Source organism: Zootoca vivipara, chromosome 6, assembly GCF_963506605.1.
Source record: "Zootoca vivipara chromosome 6, rZooViv1.1, whole genome shotgun sequence".
Classification (NCBI taxonomy): Eukaryota; Metazoa; Chordata; class Lepidosauria; order Squamata; family Lacertidae; genus Zootoca; species Zootoca vivipara.
Window position 1 is genome coordinate 55,995,921 of NC_083281.1, and position 22,082 is coordinate 56,018,002.

Here is a 22,082-nt window from a genome sequence, read left to right on the forward strand (position 1 = left end):
TGAACGTCCCCCTCCCCCCAGTTGTCTTCTTGTTCATAAGAGCAGAATATAACCCTGTCGGGTGGGCTTGTTATGATCTCCTCTTTATGAGTGGTGGACTTCTGTTGCCAAATGGTTAAATCAGTGCACACTCAATAATGCAACATTTTGTTGCGGGTTCCACTTGTAGGCTGCCAAGATGTAAATAGCAAACTACAGCTACAGGGCAGAAACTTTTTTTTAATTTAAATCAAATCTTTTGCAGAACTGAAAGAAATCACATGACTAGAAACATCCAATTAGGGACTTGTGTTTAGCGATTTAATCCTTAATTTTCAGGAGCCAAATTCATACAACACCCCATACTGATCTTCAGCTTCTGGTTTTTGTTTCCTGATGGCCTAAGCTTGAAACAAGTCACTCCTTTCCCATTTGCAAAGTGTAAACGGTGATGATCTGTCTCAGGGCAGTTGTGAGAACAAACGAAATAAGAATTATGCTCAAAGCGTTATTCCACAAGTTTATTTATAAAGTACAGCAATAACTTACAAATCTAGGACCTTACTGACAAAATGCACTTATGACACACACACACACACATTCCAAAGTCTCTTGCTTTTCACCTATTTCAACATCTGTATATATGTCATTCCCGTCTCTCTTAGCCCTTGTTGTGTGTCCCAGTTATCACTGTCCTCAGACACAAACTGTTTCCTGCTGATTTGATAATCTATGGTTGCAACTGGTTGGATGAATGGGTTATCTTACCTTGAAATACTTCACAGCTGAATGGTGGGTGTGGCAACCCTCTTTAGAAATATCTGGGCTTGCAGTGCAGCGGTGGGAAGTGGCTTTCTTACAGCCCTGATATTCCCCTATAACGGGTAGGCAACCTAAGGCCCGTGGGCCGGCTGTGGCCCAATCAACTTCTCAATCTGGCCCGCAGGAATCAGTGTGTTTTTACATGAGTAGAATGTGCCCTTTTATTTAAAATGCATCTCTGGGTTATTAGTGGGGTCTGCCTGGTGTTTTTAAATAAGTAGAATGTGTGCTTTTATTGGAAATGCATCTCTGGGTTATTTGTGAGGCATAGGAATTTGTTCGTTTTCCCCCGCCAAAATATAGTCTGGCCCCCCACATGGTCTGAGGGACAGTGGACTGGCCCTCTGCTGAAAAAGGTTGCTGACCCCTGCCCTATAACCTTGCCAGCACATTAATGCACATCCAGTGAAAACCATACTAATAGCTGTCAGGTTTAAGTTTTCCTCAATGTTATTTAACTCTAACTGAGCTCAGCTACACCAGTGTAAGTCCGAATGCAAGTTCAGCTAGGAGTACAGTACACCGGCATAATTGGCTCACCCCAGCTCACCCAGGGCTCAGTTGGATGAGCCAAAGCTTGCTGGGGCTGCAGGGCAGGACTTAAGCTGAATCCTATCTCCATTCATTTCAGTCATGTGACCTGGTGCTGTGCTGTTTTTATTGTAATAATAAGTATGCTATATATTATATATTTTTAATTCTATCAATGTTTCATTGTATTTTAATGATTGTTTTTTTTCTATGTTTCTAGTGGTTCTTGTTTTACCTGTAAGCCACCTCGAGCCCTTTCAGAGGAAAGGAGATAATATAAAATAAACAAATAAGCAATAACTATCCAGGGTGGGGCACACTGGCTAAATCGAGCAATTGATTAGATAATCCTTTCATTGAGAAAAGAAGCACGTCATATTATTTATCTATTCAGCCACATAATATGTGTGTATTTTAACATGCTGTGTTAGGTCTCCAAAAAAGGAGCTCAGTATATTGGTTGTCAGTTCAGTTATGGCCGCAATTCAAGGTGCATTAGTGTTTAAACCCCTAAATGACTTGGGCCCCAAATATCTGAAAGAGCATGTCCTCAGTTGGTAGAACATGAGAGGCTTAATCTTAGGGTTGTGGGTTCGAGTCCCACATTGGGCAAAAGATTCCTGCATTGCGGGGGTTGGACTAGATGGCCCTTGTGGACCTGCCTTCCTCCTTACTTACAACAAGTTAGGGGTTGATTCTGCTTGTCATTCTGCCTATTGCTGGTCTCCCTGCCTTCTGCCTTACTAGTCCCAAAGAGCAGTAGCTACCGCTGAAGGCAGAGGGACGCGCAGGAATCCTGGTGGCCACAACCCAGGCATCCATATATACCAGAGTTGCTCTGTGCTGCTTAATCTGCATTCCCTAAGAATTAAACTTTCAAGTGCATTTTCTGTTTCCTCCGCCCTCCTGTTCCTACATCCTGAGTGTATCTGCAGTGTTACAGAACAAGCCCCTGAGGAGCTGGAAGTAGTATCACTGACGGAAACTGCTATTGCTGGCTCTGCTTCCTCTGCTCAGCCCAGCCCTAAGCTCTGGACCTGTGCACTGCAGCTGAATCTATGGGCATGTCTGCAGAGGAGGACGATTCCACCAGATCCAAAGGTAATGGGAAATTACAGGACCCCTATGACCGTACCATTCAGTGGGGTGGGGCATATGGGGCCCTTCCTAGATGGGCTTTGGGTACAGCAAGTCCCCTAGCTGTGTTGATTTCTTTCCCTCTCCCTACTTGAGAAAGAACTGCCTGTTCTGGCAATTGATGGCAAAAAATGCCTGACATCTCGGCACACATACAATGAATGAGATTATGATTTTAAAGTGCTTTCCTTAAGGAGGAAGGTACCAGGCAATTTTAGCCTAACCATCAGTATATGGGTGCCAGGCACCTTCCACTTTAAGAAAAGCGCTTGAACTTTATCCACCTTGGCTGTGAGACGTAGATAATATTGCATTCTTGGGGTCATGCAGGAAGGGAGAGGTCTCAAAGAGAGACTTACATGTCATAGTAACTGTCCTTTTTAGAAAGAAATGGGCTCTAGAAAAATCAGAGCCAGATATTGGTTTGTTTGTCTTCTGTCTGTCATTACTGGGAGCAACACCATAGGTGCTTTAAAACTTTACTGTGTGGTGCTCTGATAGAGGACACTTTTAAATAAAGGACTGGCCCCTGGCAGCCCTTCAAGTAGAGAAGTGTCCTCTGAAAGCAGGACACACAGCCGCTCTAGTGTATGCCGCTATGTTGGGTACTGTATGTCTAGACTAGAGTCAATGTGGAGCAGTGGTTAGAGCAGGCATCCCCAAACTGCAGCCCTCCAGATGTTTTGGCCTACAACTCCCATGATCCCTAGCTAACAGGACCAATGGTCAGGGATGATGGGGATTGTAGTCCAAAACATCTGGAGGGCCAAAGTTTGGAGGTGCCTGGGTTAGAGTGTGAGAGTAGGCTCTGGGGGGGCAGGGTTCAAATCCCACTCAGCCATGATGTTTACTGGGTAACCTTGGGCCAATCACTGGCTCTCAGCCTAATCTACCTCACAGGGTTATTGTTGGCAATACATGTGGGGTGTGAAAAAACCATGTATGTCAGCTTGAGCTCCTTGGAAAAAACGGTGGGATATAAATGAACTAAATAAAGTAGTGCAGGATTAGACAACACGGTGCCGCTAGGAGTGATGAGAGTTGTTGGACTCCAACTCCCATAAGCCACAAGCCAGCATGTACAATAGTCAAGGATAATAGGAGTTATAGTCCAACAATATCTGGAGGGGACACAGTGGGCTACTTCTGGTCTGTAAGCCTCTTATCACAAGGTGAAGCCTGGTGTTACAACACCTTCATGCTTTGGATGCAGAGGAGTGGCAATGTTGGATTTCTTTACATCAGCCTTCCAGATGTTTTGGATTGCAACTCCCAGCAGACTCACTCAGCACAACTAATGGGCAGTGTATTTCAGAACATCTGGAGGGCATCATATTGGAGAAGGTTGATCTTACATGTTACAGATTTGCCCAGTCATTTGAATTCACCCTTTATGTCTTTAATGTGCTTCAAACCACTTCCAAACTAAAGTTTCCAAAGTAGTGTACAACAAAAATATTAGATATACAGTGGTACCTTGGTTTAAGGACAGCCCTGTTTACGAACTATTTGGTTTACAAACTCCGCAAAACCGGAAGTAGTGTCCTGGTTTGCTAACTTTACCTCGGTCTAAGAACGGAAGCCAAATGGTGGAAGGGCACCGGCGGCGGGAGGCCTCATTAGGGAAAGCGTGCCTCAGTTTAAGAACAGTTTTGGTGTAAGAACGGACTTCCGGAATGGATTAAGTTCATAAACCGAGGTACCACTGTATGTAACATTTAAAAAAGCAAATCTTAAAAGTCATAAATTACAAGATGCCATTAAAAAATGGCTGAGTCACTCCTGAGTGTAAAACGGCTGAGTCACTCCTCAGGGTAACTCTTCTTTAAAAGCTTTCAATATCTGCCTAAAAGGCCAAGTGCTTGTCTAATTTCACCAGGGAGCCGATTCCAGAGAGCTGAAGCCACAACAACACTTAAGTCTTGGGTTTTAGTTGACCTCATGAATACATCTGGAACATGCAGAACTCTTAACAATGCCCCCACCAGAGGAACACAATTGCAGTGGAGGCTGGTCCATTAGGGCAAATAGGGCACTGCCCCACCAAGTTAAATCTCCCTGCAGCCACCTGCCAACTCCTTACTAATAACCAGTTCAAGGGGTGGCCCTGGCTATTGGAACTCTGGTAATTACAGGACTGTGAGGGTAATAGAGCGTTCCTGACAACTCTCAGCACCCTTAGCAAACTGCAGTTCCCAGAATTCTTTGGGGGAAGTTGTGGCTGTTTATAGTGGAATAATCCATTTAGCTTTGCAAAATTTCCTATCTTCCAGCCTCCACTGCAAAGTTGCTGGACGATCCCTCAGGTAACCTGACCCCAAGTTCTACAGGGCTTTGAATGCTAAAAGCAAAAGCTTGAACTAACTCTGGTAGCATGTTAACAGCCTCATAATTGCCCTTTTGCCTATTATAAATAGAACAGCTATTCTTTAGTAGAGGGAATTAGTTATCAGACTCCAGACGCCCTTCTAACGCCCCCTTTCCCGCCTTGTCTCTTGTCTCTGAAGCCAGACGTCTGACAATACAAGTGTGCCTCCTTTCCCATCCCAGGTCATTGTGTCTCCAAGCTCCAGAAGCTTCCCCTCCACCGATATTCCACCTCTCCCCCTAGGCTATCCAGACCGTGGGTAGGCGGTCACATCCTGTTTCCTTCCTGCATTCCAGGGAAGCAGCTGGGGATGGAAGAGCAATTCCTGTCTTGCAAAGACTCGCAGCTGTATGTGTGGTTTTTCTTCTTCTCCCTCTTCCTTCTCTGTTTTAGACCAGGAATGGCCAGAAGTGGAAAAGGCTGAAAAATTAGCAAGAGGAGCTGCCTTAAAATGGGCATCTGGGGTCTTCTACCGACCTGACAAATTGGAGGGCCTTGGGGAGTATCGGATCCGAGAGATACAACGCAACAGTTCCATCCAATCCCGCATAAAGGTTGGTGGTTGCAGCAGTGCTGAAACCAGTGCTGGCCGGTGCCATTGGGATTGGGAGGGAGGAAATCAGGGGACCCAACATGCAGTGGAGGCAAATGCCAATGACAAGCAGACGCAACGGATTCTAGCTTTGTCTCCATCCTCCTCCCTGCTGAGTTCTGCAGTGGCCACACTCAGTAAGGAAGAGGAAGGGGACAGGCAATGCTACCTCCTGAACCCGATGTAAGTATGGAGGGAGGCAGTTGGGGGCTGGGTGACAGTGCCCCACTCGCCCTCCACGGACTGTTCCCTGAACACCTGGGTTAGCTCTTCCAGGTTTTGGGTGGCCATTGGATGGGTTCGCCAGAAGGGTCATGTGACCAAAGGCAGTTGCGTCTTCTCCCTACCCCTATCACTGGCAGCTTGCTCAAAGTGGGCAAGGGCTGTTGTTGTCTGTAAAAAAGAGAACCAGCAGGATCAGGGAGTTTCAAGGCTTGACGCTGGGTTATGGGCCTTGGCAAGTGCCCATCAGTACCAATCCCAGGTGCCAGGCCTTGGCTATGCCTAGCTTTATTTATACACCACCCAATAACAAAGTTTCTAGGGACAAAGGTGGCACTGTGGTTTAAACAACTAAGCCTCTTTGGCTTGCTGATTGGAAGGTTGGCGGTTCGAATCCCCACAACAGGGTGAGATCCCGTTGCTCTGTCCCAGCTCCTGCCAACCTAGCAGTTTGAAAGCACGCCAGTGCAAGTAAATAAATAGGTACCGCTGCGGCGGGAAGGTAAACAGCATTCCCATGCTCTCTGGCTTTCGGCACAGTGTTCCGTTGTGCCAGTAGCAGTTTAGTCATGCTGGCCACGTGACCTGGAAAGCTGTCTGTGGACAAGCGCCAGCTCCCTCGAGATGAGCGCCAAACCCCATAGTCGCCTTTGACCGGACTTAACCGTCCAGGGGTCCTTTACCTTTACCTAACAAAGGTTCTCTGAGTGGCTTACAGTAAAAAAGCAACACCAAAAAGAAAGAAAGAAAACCCACAGGGGTATGCAAGCATAACAAAATAAAACCAGCAACAGGATAAGACTAGCCTAACAATAACAGCCTTGAATAAGCTTAGCAAAAAGGATTTAAATCCAAAATCACCCAACACCAATGCCAGTGGGGTTCCAAAGGCCCAGGTGGAGAGGTGTGTCTTTATGACAAAACTGATATCCTGGTGATGCCTGGCACACCTACAGAGGCAGGTGATGCCACATCCAGGACACCACAACAGAAAAGGCCCTATCCTGGTTCACTGTCTGTTGGCCATTGCCCAAAACCTCAGTTGTCAGGTTGGCAAATACAAGGAGAGCCACTCTTTCAAGTATTAATGCAGCTTGATCCTGAAATCTTACTGGTTTAAGCAGCCTTGATTACGAATTTAATAGAACAAGGGCTTGGAGATCCAGATATGAGCTTTTCACACAGGAAGCTGCGTTATACTGAGTCAGAGCTAGCTAGCACAGTATTGTCTACACTTACTGGCAGCAGCTCTCCAGGTTTCAAGTAGGGCTCCATCCCAGCCTTAGTTGGAGATGCTGGGGATTGAATTTAGGACTTTCTGCATGGAAAGCAGATGTTTTATATCACTGAGCCACGGCCCTTTGTCCTGCCTGTGAAGTCTCTGTGTCCTCTTTGCCACTTGATTCTCTCTGTCCCTAGTCAACTGTGCAGTCCTACCTGGAGGGTGTGAGCACAGGCCTGGAGCAGTTGCACTCAGCCACTGCAGATGTTCGACATGTGCGGCAAGCATTGAGAAACATACACCAGTCCTTGGCATCCAGCACCAACTCTTTTCAGAGCCTGCAGCGACTACAAGAGGTGGCAGTGGAACATGCCCAGCTGGGTTCAGTTGCCCAGACATTGCCCCAACTTTTCTCAGGTGAGCCTCAGTTTGCAATACGTGTTGTTTATTATTATATCCACTTGTTACATCTGTGCCTCTTCACCAAATGGTCCCAGAGTGGGTTACAAAAACCACACAATTAGAATGAGTGCAATGAACAACTAAAATTATGAAATTAAACTGCAAAACAATCATATCAGCATAACAAAACACCAGCACAGAGCACTCAGCCAAGGGCTTGGGTAAAGAGGCGGGTCTTGACCTGCCTTGCAGCTATTCAAAACCTCAAATATCAAAATGCCATTGCATCCTGAAAACTGCATGCATGCAATTCCAAAACACATGAGACGACCTTCTATATATCTGCAAGCAACGCACCTACCTTTCAGCTGAGACATTTCCCTCTCTGGCTTGATCGTCTTGCAGCAGATAATCTTGTAGAGGAGCTGCATACTTTGTACAGCACCCCTTTCCCCCTCATCTGCCCAGCCAGCTGAGTGCCTTTGGACTGAGGGTTTCCCCCTCCTGCTCTAACCACTGCTCTAACCACACTGGATATCAATCCTTTTCCTTCCCTAGGTTATGCTTTTGAAGCCCTGCATTTCTTCTCCCTTTCTTCTTTCCCACACAGTACACGAACTCCTTTCCGAGACCTTTGACCTCCTGCAGAATCACCACCTGCTGGAAGCCCACACAGGATTCATGGACCTAGAGAGTTTACGGGACAGCATCCTGTTCCAGTTGCATCACCACAACCTACTCAGCCCCTCGCACCTGGCCAGTGTAGAGTCCTACTTCAGGGGCCTCCTGGAACTAAATGATGCCCTTGCCCAGCACCTATGGCATGTTGTGGCCCACAGCACAAGACTGGTGTCTGAGGACCCCTCCCTCTTTGTCTCCACGCTACGCATTATTGAGCGTGAGGAGAGCATTGACGCTGCTCTGCTACTGAGATCTCAGCTTCCTTCTGGCTTCCTCCCGCCAGGGCGCCCCAAGTGCTGGAGGCAGAAGTTCTTCCAGGTTATACAAGACACCATAGTCGCTTCCCACTTCCAGGCCATGCCAAGCAGTGCCCAAGGCCAGCACCTCACTCAACATTTGGAGTCCTTGCAGAGCAGCATCCTGGCCGAACTGTGTGTTGTGAAAGACCTGATGGCCCAGTGCTGCCCTCCTCAGTACAATATTGTCGCAACCTTTGCTGCCATGTATCATCAAGGCCTTGCCAAACACCTGCATCACGTCCTCACTCGGGAGCTGGAGAAGCAGGAGGTCTTTACTCTTCTCCAGTGGGCACTCCATGTCTACCCAAGGTCAGTGCTCCTGATGGCAGGTGTTGGGGTTCATAGGGGAAGTGAGGGGTCATTAATTTTTTTTTAGAAAAAGAAGTGCTGGGGGTTTACATTTGCCTACCGCCCATAACTCTGACTTGGAACCCCAAACAACACCATCCATTTGAAGCACTTGTAGGCCACTTTAACAGTCATGGCTCCCCCAAAGAATTATGGGAACTGTCGTTTGTGAAAGGTCTACTGAGAACTCTCATCACCCTTGATGAAGTAGAGTTCCCAGGATGCTTTGGGGAAAGCCGTGACTGTTAAAGTGGTAGGATAATGCTTTAAACAGGTGGATGTTTATCCAATCATGTTTGGATGTTTATCCAGCAGGCAGGGTGGAATTTGCAAAGAAGCAGATTTGGCAATGGACTGCATTTCCCCATACTCTCAAGTACAAGAATACTAGAAATATTCACATATAATCCTACTTTAGGTGTACTGAACAGCCTGGCAGGGGACAGTTGAACTTAGGTACCTTTTGCTCCTGACCCTTCTTGTTATTCCACAGCTCAGAAATGATGACCCACCCAAGCCTTCTACCTGAAGTGGACATCACAGTCTTGGGTCCTCTGCTTCCTGTGGATACAGTAGACTATTTGGAGCAAACCTATGTGGGGAAAGTGCAGGTGAGTCGTGAAGACCGTGGGAAACAAAATGACTGGGGATACTGAAGCACTCATATATTTAGATTTGCTGGTTGGCCTAGAAACCTGAGTGCTGGAGAGTGTTAATATGAAGTTCTCCAAATATTCAGGTGGAGATCTTTTCTTACCAGTGAATGTGGAACTATTCCCTTTCTGAAACTCTAGAGAGCTGCTGTGGGCCAGATGGACCAGTACTGAGCTAGAGGAACCAGTTGTCTAACTCAGTATCCAGCATATTCTTGTGAATAAGGGACAAATGGCATATTACTTGATGCCGTGTTATGCTATACACAAAGTTGTGTAAAGAGTCCTTGTCGTCTCCTCTTTATGAAGAAAAGCACCTTCCGGAGATGCCCATTTTGAACAGATAGGGGGTAGATGAGGCAGTGGTACTTCACCCTTTTCCCACCACCCATTTTCCTGGTCCAGATTGTCTCCCCAGCTGATTTGGCCCTGCCCAGGGTTCCAAACTCAGGCAACCACACACTTGGGACTCTGTGGGTCAATTTGGAGCAGATGGGGAAATGGCTGGTGAAGAAAGGGCTAAGCATTCCTCCTCCGTCTGCTACTTCTCTGTTCAAAATAGGTCTCTACCCCAAGCTGCTTTTATTCAGAATAAGCAGCCTTCAGCCAAAACGTGTTACTTCTGTGCAGTTTGCCTCTTAAGCCCTTCTAGTCTCTGGAGTTTTCATCAGGCACTTCCAGATCACCTGCTTATTGAGCATTCATCCTGATTTATTTGCTGGGGAGGTTAGAATGTGTTGGCTATTTAACGAGCATTCATCCTGATTTGGGAGACAGGTTTGCTGCAAGAGATCGAATCCCACCCTAAAATAGCACAGAAAGTGCTACCTTTCAGGGAAACATCTTTTCAGTGGGGCAGCTGACATACAGTACATACAGCTCAGATCCACACCACACATTCACAGTACATTTAATGCACATTGCTTCCCCTGAAGAATTCAGAGAGCTACAGTCTGTTAAGGGTGTTCTACATTCACCTTTGGTCTTCCTGAAAACCTGCTACCTCCTATTTCTCTCCCTATTTCTCTCCACTGCTGTGAAACAATGGACGCTTCCAGACTGTCACTATTTTCAGGTGGAATTCAGTCACAGGCCAGCAGATTCAGGTTTGCTCAAGATGATTAGGAGGTCTTGCACAACAAACCTGTTTCTCATCCGCAGGAGAAAGGAGCTAGGCAAATGAATATGAACACTGCAAGGGTTGTGAGTGGCTTGTGTGCAGTGGAGGGTCCCCAGTCTTCACTTAAAAAGAGAATACTTAGGTCTGAGAGCCAAATTTGTCCACCCACCCCAGCCAGGCCTCTCTATCTGGCCCTGGGAACTTTCACCAGGTCTCACCCATGAGTGCTTTTTCTTGGCTGGAATGTGTCATTGAATTCAGAACATGCTTTGTGTTTGTTTGTTTGTTTGTCTGGATGGAAGATAGAGAGCTGCATGTGGAGAAATTAGCCCACATGCAAAAATGACGTTCACATTTGTTGCTCCGCCTGCTTTTGTCTCTAGCCACACCCACAATAGGCACATGACCCTCAGAAGGTTGTCCAGACAGAAATGCAGCCCTCGGGGTGAATAAGGTTCCCCAACTTCTGCTGCCATAATTCATCTCCGTTTGTTCTTCTAGGCCAGCTTTGCTCAGTGGATGCAGAAGACGCTGGAGATGGAGTTTAAAGAGTGGTTCAGTGAAGAGGAGCCTGAATCAGACTATCAAGGCTGCTTCCAGACCAGCCTTCCCATGATTGTCATGAAGGTCAGAGAAGAAAGACAATGCACTGCGGGGAAGCCTACCTGATTCCTATACAGCGAGTCCTATTGGCTGCAGAACCAAAGCCATGTGTTTGATCCCCACTCATCCAATCGCCTTCCTCTCTTTCTTTGCCTGCCCCAGATGCTGGATGAAAATATCCGAGTGGCATCCCTCATCTCAGATACTCTGCGGCAGAAGTTGTGCAGCATGGCCCTGGAGGAGCTTGAGGTCTTCCTGGGCAGGTCAGTTCTCTCTCCATGCTGCTGACGCAGAGTAGGGACTGAGAGGCAAGAAAAGGAAGCTCATCACAGCACAGCACAGAGGGAAAAGTATCATAACTCGGCAGTAAATCTACCTGCTTTGTATGCCAAAGGTCCCAAGTAGGGCATCTACAGGTAGGACTGGGAGAGAATGCTGTCTTAAACCCTTGAGAATTGCTGCCCATCAGTGATGACAATACATTGATGGAGCAATGATCTGACTCAGTAGCTTCCCAAGTCCCTAACATTAATTCACCAGCAATAGGACCTTCAGGCCTAGCCCAATGAGACATCTTGGGTTCTTACTTGAATTTGGTTATCATTCCTGCTAAGGATCCCTGCTCCTTTCCCCTTTCTTTCATTGGAGGCTGTGGAGGCTCATTTCCCTAATCCTGCTCCAACTGAGGCTCCATTTTCCTCACAGAAAACCTTTGGTGGGTTTGAAATGAGGTATGTTATTTCTGCGCCATAAGAACACCCCTGAGGGATCAGACCAAAGGCCTGTCTTGTCCAGCACCTTGCTTCCCATACATAGCTCTGTGGGGATCCTGCAAACAGGACATGAATGCAACAGTTCTCCCTCTCTCCCTCTACTCTTCCCCAGAAGAGGCATCATTTCCAGATCTTGTCAGTATTATGCAGGAGGAATTTAAGCTCATACCAGAAATGAAGGCGGATTAAAGCTCTCTGTTGACCTAGCACAACAAATCCAGTTTAAAACAAAATCCTGGCTTTTTGCAGTTAGGAAAGTGATAAATGCACTAAAAAGTGTAGGGTGGACAAATGACTAATAGAAAGAGGTAAAATCAACTCGCAAGCAAATCAGGATGAATTCTCATTGTTGTATAATCACCCCACAAACAAATCAGAAAAAAGCTCAGTAAAGACCAGATGTAGTCTAACCGCCTCATAAGCTCAGTAAACAAGTTGTCCGCCTCCAATCTTGGAGGCAGTATTTAACAATAGTGGTTAGTAGCCATTGTCCCTTCATGAATTTGTCTAATTCTTCTAAAGCCATCAGAGGGCGCTTCAGGATTACACATTCATTCATCCCAAACTGTAGTTTGTTAAAGACACATTTTCCTTACAGATCTATGGTTCCTGTGAAGCACTGACTGCTAAGCCATGCTGAGAATTGTAGCTCTGTGAGGGGAGTAACAGTTTCCTACCAACTCTCAGCACACCCTTAACAAACTACAATTCTCAGGATTCTTTGGGAGTAACCAGAATTGTTAAAGTGGCAAAAGTGCTTTAAATGTATACTGAAGATGAGGCATAGGTCTGCTTATTCTTCATCATATGCGGAACTCTGCACTGTTTCGCTCTCAAGACACATGGGATGGGGTGGGTGGGTTTGGCTACTGGTGTGCAAGATGCCATGACAACTGCTGTGCTCTCTGCAGCCTGTATGAAGACCTGGTGGGATTTGGCAAGGAGCATCAACGAGAGCCTGCAACCTCCAAGTGCTATGTGCCTTACTTGCTATCAACCCTCAACAACTGCCAGGTTCTCAGGTATTCCCAACTCCTGTGATTGATTCCTCCCATATGCCTTCTGTATCTGGGCTTTTCTTGCTAGCAGGCTGCATGCAAGCCCGCTTTCCAGCTATTCCTCTTCCCTCCACTGGCAGCACCTCCATTGCAGCCCTGTGTGAAGGCAGATCAACATCCTCAGAGGCCAGCAAGATGTCATCAACCCTTCATGTTGCCCTGGAGAAAGCACAAAAGAAGGCATGCCAGCTGCTGCTGGAGGAGATTCTGGCAGATCTGCAGGTATCCATTGTTGTTAGGAAAGCCTATGGTTGAGGTGGGGACCCGCAGCCCTAGGGGGCCAAATGTAGCCCTGCGGGCCTCTCTGTCTGGCCCTTGGAACTCTCCCAAGGCCATGTCCCTTACTGACCCTGTTTCACATCCACACACGAGTTTTTCCCAGGCTAGAATATACCCTGAACAATGCTTCCTGCTTGCCTGGATGGAAAATAAGAGAGCGCTGTGTGAGATTGTCCAAACTAACCTACTGGTAGGTAGCCGTGTTGGTCTGAGTCGAAACAAAATTAAAGAATTCCTTCAGTAGCACCTTAAAGACCAACTAAGTTTTTATTTTGGTATGAGCTTTCGTGTGCATGCACACTTCTTCAGATACACTGAAACAGAAGTAACCAGACCCTTATGTATATTCAGAGGGTGGGTGGGGGTGAGTGGCATGCGACCCTCAGAAGCTTGCCCAGAAGGGAATGTGGTCCTCAGACTGAAAAAGGTTCCCCGCCTCTGGTGCATAGTAAGTGAGTTAGAGATTCCCATTTACAACTGCCCTAATACCACCATGAGCACAAATAATAATGAATGCAGTTTTTGAAAAAGATCTCTGGAGGGGTTCTGAGTGCCTGTACTTGCAAGCAAGCACAAAGAGGCTTGTGGAGCCCTAGTTTGCAGCAGCCAAGCTCCTGGTGAGGGCAAATTGGTGGAAGCCAGGCTAACTATCTGCTCTGCCTTCACAGCTATAGATCTTCTGCTCAAAGGAGATACACCAGAGCTTGACCCTGCAAGAGGCAAACCAAAACATACTTCATTGAGCGGGTCTTTTAAAGGCAACGTAACACGTAGTATTTGCAGAGGAGTTCTATGCCATTTTGTAGGTTTGCCTGTATTTATTGTTGCTGTAAGCCACTCTGGACTTCCTTCTGGAAGGTGGTGTGTGTGTGTGTGTGTGTGTGTGTGTGTGTGAGAGAGAGAGAGAGAGAGAGAGAGAGAGAGAGAGAGAGAGAGAGAGAGAGATTTAAAACAACTTGGTACGTCCCTTGTTCTGTCGCAGCCTCCGTTTGCTCAGATGCCCTCCCGTCAATGGCTGTCTGGTGAATCTCAGGTGCTAAGCAGCATATGCGAGGTGGTAGAGATGCACATGAAATTCTTCTGCAGAACTCATAAACCAATCAGCATGGTAAGATCCCTCCATAGCTGGGGGCTGACAGCAGTGGGAAGATCTGTGCACTGCTGGTTGGCAAGCTTCAGGGAGGGTGGTCTACCATTTGAGTATTGTCTCTAGGTTCTAGAAGTGGGGGATCTGCACCCTGAGGTTTACCTGTGGCCTTTGGGCTTTGGATTTCAAGTGGGTGAGGGGGGCCTGGCGAGAAAGGGGCAGGGAGCCAAGACTGCTGGAATGACAGAAAGTGAGGGTAAGCTCTCTGCAAACTTATCAGAAAGAGAAAGAAAATGGGGTGGAAGAAAGAGACGGAGGGAGGGAGGGGTCCTTCCCACTTTTTGCTCTCGCCCTGCCCTTGCCAGCTTCAGCGCCACCCATCACCAGCAAGATGGGGACAATACTAGAATTAGTTATCTCTGCCTGCCATTGGCTCTGGCTCCCCCTACTGTTGGCCTCCCTGCCTCCTGCCCTACCAGACCCAGTGGGCACCAGCCGCCACTGCAGGAAACACACACACACTGCATTTCTGCCTTTTGTCTCAGTGCAGCTCCCATTAACTAGAATGACCAAGGCAATTTTCCCCCCTTGATGTCCAGCACCTCCTGTCAGAGACTGAGCGCTTGGTCATGAGCCAGTACGTGAGGGCTCTCTTGCAGAAAAGGCTAGTCTGCCGGAATGCTGAGGAGAGAAACCGGATGGCCAGGCAGATGATGCAAGACGCCTCTCAGCTGAAGGGGCTCTTCTGCAGCCTGGTGAGAGAAAGGAACAGCTAACAGCTAACATGTTTTGCCAGACACATTCCAAGGATGGGGTTGGCAGCTGCTGGTGATCACAGAGGAAAGGGAGATTAACTTTGCTCACCAAGCCGAACAGCGGTACAAAGTTGTGTGCGTGGCCAGCAAAGATCAAATTGGGATGAACAGATCAGTCTATTTCCAGATCATGTCAGTTCTGCATGTGTTCATTCATAAGTTAGTTATTTCCAGTTTCCGCAACAATCAGCTACTTGTTTAGTTTTAAATTGGGGGGAAATTCACATTTTTTATATGCAGTTTAACCCGAAGTACATATTTTGGTATATTTTTGAGCCATTAACTATATTGCAAAATTTTAAGATATTCAACAACTGAAGAATAACTGCATTCCAGTTCCTGTATTAGTCTGGGACATAAGAATGGAATAAATTCACTTAAAATGTGAACTGAGCAAAATTTTCAAACATCCCTAGCATCTAGTTGCACGACTTCCAGCTTCCAAAGAAACCTGTGCAGGTTTCTCCTAGGGCCGAACTATGGGGAGATCAACATGGTTGGCTAGCAAGTCTGGCCGATAATACCAGCTAGAGTTGCTGTTTACTCCTGAGGTGTCTTTGCATTTCAGTACCTGCATGAAAAAGTCACGTCAGGCAAGTGCCCTTTTGGTCAGGTGGCGGCAACCCAAGCCAGTTTGGTGCAGGAAGGTGGGTTGGGGTTGGGGAATAAACACCTGGCCATGAGGCCGGCTCTGCCAACAGCTGCTAGTTGTTCCTTAGTTGAACTTTGTTCAAGGAAGCTGTGGAAGGTAATCTAGCAATGACTGGGCTGCTCTATGCTTTAATGTCTAATGTTGAACTTGTATACCATGTTATATTTATATTAAAAAAAATCTCTGAGAGGTTTACCTATCTCAACAAAAATCAATGTATAAAAACGCAAAACCTACATGCAGTATAACTGCAACTGCTAACAGTAGTAATAGTCACTCGACAATCATAACTCATCTTGCAGCCTCCACATCGCGCCATCCGCTCTGTCCTCATGGTATGGTATAGTTTGTCTCCTGCTTCCTTTCCCAGGGCCTGGAGGAGAATGAACAGACTCTCAGAGTGATTGCTGACTTGCAGGAGCTCATCAGTCTCAAGGACCCCTCCATGCTGAGCCTGGAAGTACTGGGATTTGTGACAAAATATCCTGATATCAGGTAGGGCACTCAAAGCAAGTACAGTGGTACCTCGGTTTAAGTACACAATTGGTTCCGGAAGTCTGTACTTAACCTGAAGCGTACTTAACCTGAAGCGAACTTTCCCATTGAAAGTAATGGAAAGTGGATTAATCCGTTCCAGACAGATTACTTAAACTGAAAGTACTCAAACCGAAGCATACTTAAACCGAGGTATGACTGTACACTTTCCCATCTTCCACCACTGCTTCCCCCAGCACTGGATTTGCATTTTGCCCCTAAACAGGAAGTACAAGAGAATCATGGTTCTTTTCCAGCACTGTGAGAACTGAAATTCTTTGGCTTGGAGATGCCAGGTCTTGGATCTGAGGCTTCCCTTCCATTCTCAAAATTCAAGGCCGAAAACATTTTCTGGCAGTCGCCCCAGCAATAATGCAAGGCTAATAAAGCTTCAACCTGCAGGCAAATCTTGGCCTGCCAGGGGGTCCACATTGGCCCACAAGGCCATTCCACCAAAGCAATCTTCCTTCAGCTCTGGCATCAGGTACCTTTCCTCCAGTGTACCTGAGGACAACAGCCTAGCTAAGGGATTGGAGGGTAGGCCACATTGGAGAACATACAGCTCTCTTCTCCAACTCTCCACCCACTAGCATCTGCTTGTGGAGTGGCTGCCTCGCTCTTTCTAATGGTAGGGCCAGTCCTGGTTGGCAGCAGGAGGACAAGGGAGAGGTAACACATTTTGTGCCTGTTGTTTCACCAGCGAAGACCACGTTTCCATGCTCCTCCACTTGCGTGGCGACATCTCTAAAGAAATCCACAACAACGTGCTGGAGATCATGGTGCAGAATCCTCAAGTACTGCCTGAGAACTATCACCCAGTTTTTAGCAACATTTTTGTTCCAGCTCCAGAGCCACCCTTCTGCCTTGGGAAGTCCAAATGTGCCTGATACGTCCACAGATGCTGCCAGGCTGCTCATCTCCACAGCTGCACTGCTAACTTTGCCAGGATGGTAGCAAGATGGAACCTGAGTGGGGATTGTGCCTGTTGGTTGTTGTTGTTTTTTTTACATCCCAGTGATCCAAAACACATGGTGCCATTTTGTGGAGGGGGGGCAGGGCTAAATTTCGTCAGTTTTGTGTGCTGTCTCCCATATTCACAGCCATGCACAGCCACATGCAGTCTCCTTATCATGTGTGAGGCCTCCAGATGTTGCTGAACTACAATTTCCATCATCCCTAGCCATTGGTCATGTTTGCTATGACTGATGGGAGTTTAGCAGCATCTGCAGGGCCAAAGGCTCTCCACACCTGCTCTATATTCTATGCAAGATTATACACAGGAATGGTTGTCTATTACGCACCAGTTGCACTAGTTTCTGTGGGTTGTGTGGTTTGGAGTATTAATATATGCTCAGATCACATCCACACCCAAACCCACTTATGAATGCTACACAGTATATGAGTGTAACACTTGTGCAGACCAACTAGTACACTGAAGCCCGTATCTTGTAGCATTTAGAAAAGAGGAATATGATTGGCAAATGGCACCAAAGCCAGTTCCGGCCTCTACTCCCAAAAGAGCACTGCTTATTGCATTGTCATTACAAATTATGCAGACAGGGTAATGTGCTATTATCCTAGAACTATGCAAATCATGGAGCACAAGAGCAACATATTTACTGATTAATGCTTAAGAACTGAATATGTTTGCTAGATAATGTTTTCTAGATAAATAGCATTCAGTTATATAGCTTGTTTTTCTTTTCTAAATTAAAGGCATGTAGCCCTTACGGGGAACATGGCACTTAGGGAGGACCAGCTTATTATATCTTTTTTTCTTCCCAGTGCAATGGAAATCAACCACTCCAGCATATCTTGGGCCCTAAATGCCTGGCCAATCATGTTAGGAAGGGAAGAGATAATCCGCCATCTCTTTGCATGCTAGGTTCGCTGTGGGGATTGGGGGGGGGGATTTGAATCAGTTCACATTTAAAGGTGAATCTACCTAATTTGCCCCTTCGTTATCAATATGGGAACCAAAACACAACCATTCATCAAAATTAGCACTTTCCTGAATTTTGCACTGCATTTCTCCAGCCAAGCAATGTAACAAAAATGCATATACTGAGGTAAAGTGTGTGTGAAAAATAACATACCAAAATGCAACATATTAGCAGAATTTGGCAATTTGTGCATTTGGCAAAACTTCATGCAAGAGAAATTCACACTAAAATGCTGATGAATTTTCATGAGAACCTTTATCTTTTTAAATTGCAAAACTGATGTGGAAATGTGGACAACTGAACGTAAGATTGGAATGCAAAACTGAGGGAAACCAAAATTAACAGATTCACCCATCTCTAGTCCCCTGCAAGGATAGTGATAGAGGCCTGTCCTCTGTAAGGTAGTGCACATGGTTACCCTACCCAACCCTGGGCTGGTTGCATGGTGGAGTAAGTGTGGATGTGAAACAATTCATTTCAAAATCTGTTGAGTACACATCTAGAAATCATTTCTGCTGTCTCTGCAGGAAAAACAGAAGTTCTTTCCCCTATCACAAGCCACACATTTTGAAAGCTACAACAGGAAGTGATGCTCTTTCCCCTCCTTTAACAGGTATAAAACATAAACTTGCATTTCTTTTCTCAAAAACACACTTTCTCATGGGGCCTTTTTCAAGCAATGGGCTTTATCAGTTACCTCCTCACAACACCTGCTCTTCAGGGATTTACCACTACCAGATTCATGAGAAATAATAAGAAAGGTTTGCCTCTGAGCATCTACAGAGTGCATTTCCCTTAACCCCAGCTAACCACCATTGCCTGCCATGTTCCATGTGGACCATGTGAACTTCACAGAACAACGCCACTCCAAAAACAATAGAATGCAGCAAAATGAAAGCCTCATCCTTGTTCGGTCCCTTTCTCCTTTCACCACTCGTACATGACCAGTATTGTGAGGGATCTGGAAACCAAATCCAGTAAGAAATGTTTGAAGGAGATAAGTGTTTAGATTGGAGAATAAAAGATGACAGGGTGACATGATAGTTGTCTTCAAATTCCTGAAGGACTGTCAAGAAGAAAATGGAGCTGATGTGTTGCTTCAAGTCATAGTCACACCATCCATTTAAAGCTCCCATATACACTCATGACTCCTCCCAAATAATTTGGGGGCCTGTAGTTTGTTAAGAGTCTTCTCACAACTCCCAGCGCCCTTAAATAGTTCCCATGACTCTTTGGGTGCTAAGGATTGTTAAGAGGCCCACTATTCCTGTCACAAAGCTACGATTCTCAGAGTCCCCTAAGAAAAAGTATTGATTGCTCAACCACTCTGGAAACAGTAGCTCTGTGAGGAGAATAGGGCTCTCCTAACAACTTTCAGCAGCTTTAACAAATCACGGTTCCCAGGATTCTTTGGGAGATGACGTGACTGTTAAAAAGTGGCATAATGCTGCTTCAAATGTATTGCAAATATGGTGCCTAAATCTAGAATTACAAATGCTACATTGCACCAGTAGTATCCTTAGATTTATCGTCCACAAATAACTCGGCTTTTGTAGTCCCCCACAGAAGTGCCATATAGCACTTCAGAGAGCAGCTTAAAAAGGCTACGGTCCCTTGAATGTCCGTTATAAGCACACTGATTTCTAATAAAGCCTTTGAATTCTCTTTCTAGAGAACATCGCATATTCATATTGGGGCCTTTTTCAACCAAACATGTTTCTTATGTTATGTCATTTAATAACATGTTGTATATTTAATAAGATTTTTTTGATCATACACAATACATAGTTTTATTTACACTGGACGGATGCAAAAGGAACAAACCCAAGCCCCAAAAGAGAAAAAAGAAATGGTATAACTGTCTCAAGAAATGTGATTCAAATGATGTTATTTCTTCATATCCAGCGAGGATCATCTTCTTATGTTTTAATTCTTTTTCAATATATTGAAAAATATGTCCAGCTTTCAATAAGTTTACTGCTGACTTTAATCTCCCATGTTCCCTTAAAGTGAGTTAACAAGTATGATGTTGTTCAATTAAAAGTTCTGAGTGGATTATATTATTGCAAGGTAGCTAACAAAAAAAATTGATTTAAAGCTCAGTTTCTGGTTGTCTCTGGCTGACAAAGCCTGCTTTTGAGAGCACCTGTCCTCTGGAACATACCGGTACCTGGCAGCAGAATAAATATCAAACTCTGGCCTGGAACTTCAGAAACAATCCTGCCAAAAAGTTATTCCCCCAAACAGGGTCTTGGTGGCAGTTGCCCCCTCATGACATCTACTGTTTTCTTCTTCCAGGAATGTAGCACTGCCAGGCTTAAGAGAAGTTATAATAAGTTATAAGTTATAAGAAAGAAATGTTTGCCTCTGAACATGCACAGAGTATACTTCATTGAATACCAAGCAACCACAAGCACTAGTTATTCCCACCTTCATTTTATATGCCGTATGTAAACGATGAGAGTTCATGCACAAGGCAATGCTGTTTCACATTTCATCTTGGGTGACTTCATGCCTACATTCAACAGGAGTTTCCCCAGCTGGGATGTTCCACCTGCAAAAATAATGCCACACAACAGAGAATGGGTCCATTTATTTTATTTCACGATATTTTAAAGGCACTTTTCTGGAGAAGCCTATTGAAAGCGGTTTATAACATTTAAAAGCGTCACAATGAGTGAACAATAAATAAACTATTTATAAGCAAGCCTGCAAGAAGCCACCCAGAGTGACTGGTGGCAACCCAGGCAGAGGGGCGGGGTATTACGGTAACAACAACAACATTTTAGACCAGTGCTATCTCAAAGTGGTGGTCCACAGATGGGTGCCGTCCATAAACCATTGCTAGAGCACGGTGAACTCAACCACAGCCCAGGGTGGGTGGGACACTTCAGAGATCAAATGTACTGATGCCTGGCACATTGGGTGGGTAGGAATTGCTGGATGACTACATCAGATAGTTTAATAAGTGATGATCTCGACAATAATAGACGAAACCAACATTATACTTGTAAGGCTAATATCAAAACCATAGCTGTCAAGTTCTACCTTTTTTTAAGGGAAATTCCCTCATGCTGAATAGGCTTCCTCACGAGAAAAGGGAAAACTAGACAGCTATGATCAAAACAAGGGCTTTTAATATCTTATATTTGTATCATCTTAGATATCTTATAAAATACAGTATTATATTATACCAGGTTCCATCCCCACCCACCTGCTCTTTTAGTAGTAGTAATAATAATCGGTGCTTTTATTTTTTTAAAAAATGTTTAGGGGTACTCTCATTTTCCTACTCATATTGAAATACTGCCCTTCAATGAGGCCAAACTTAGATTCACAAAATGTTTAGGGGGTATGCATACACCTGTGTCCTTGTCCCCTAGAAAAGAAGCACTGATAATAACATTATTATTATTATTTATACCCCACCCATTTGACTGGGTTTCCCCAGCCACTCTGGGCAGCTCCCAACAGATTAAAAATACAATAAAACATCAAACACTAAAAACTTCCCTAAACAGGGCTGCCTTCAGATGTCTTCTAAATGTCAGATAATTGTTTATTTCCTTGACATCTGATGGGAGGGTGTTTCACAGGGTGGGTGCCACTACCAAGAAGGCCCTCTGCCTGGTTCCCAGTAACCTCATTTCTTGCAGGGAGGGAATCACCAGAAGGCCCTCAGAGCTCAGCCCTCAGTGTCTGGGCTAAACGATGGGGGTGGAGACTCTCCTTCAAGTATATTGGGCCAAGATAGTTTAGCTTCAGATATACCATTGTCACTTGAAATGTAAGGTGTTACTGCTATTCCACAAGCACCACCAATGAATATCACAACAGTTGGAAACTAGAAAGATGGAGTAAAGAAGAGACATCTCAGGCCTACCAAGGCACATTGCTCTTTACAGATGCATGTTCTGAGAAGGCATGGAAGGGACAGGGACAAAATGAATATTTTACAGACT

General features: G+C 45.5%; 1 protein-coding gene across 1 annotated transcript; it reads left to right on the plus strand.

Annotated features, from left to right (window-relative positions):
- Window positions 1–2,294: 2,294 nt before the first annotated feature.
- EXOC3L1 (exocyst complex component 3 like 1) lies at window positions 2,295–20,187 on the plus strand. Its single transcript, XM_035119176.2, has 13 exons — window positions 2,295–2,433; window positions 5,231–5,391; window positions 7,071–7,290; window positions 7,886–8,564; window positions 9,097–9,214; window positions 10,878–11,003; window positions 11,142–11,242; window positions 12,664–12,774; window positions 12,891–13,032; window positions 14,072–14,197; window positions 14,776–14,931; window positions 16,014–16,138; window positions 16,878–20,187. Exons 1-13 carry the CDS (start codon window positions 2,391–2,393, stop codon window positions 17,062–17,064), a joined length of 2,295 nt encoding a protein of 764 aa, XP_034975067.2. The 5' UTR covers window positions 2,295–2,390; the 3' UTR covers window positions 17,065–20,187.
- Window positions 20,188–22,082: the final 1,895 nt, after the last annotated feature.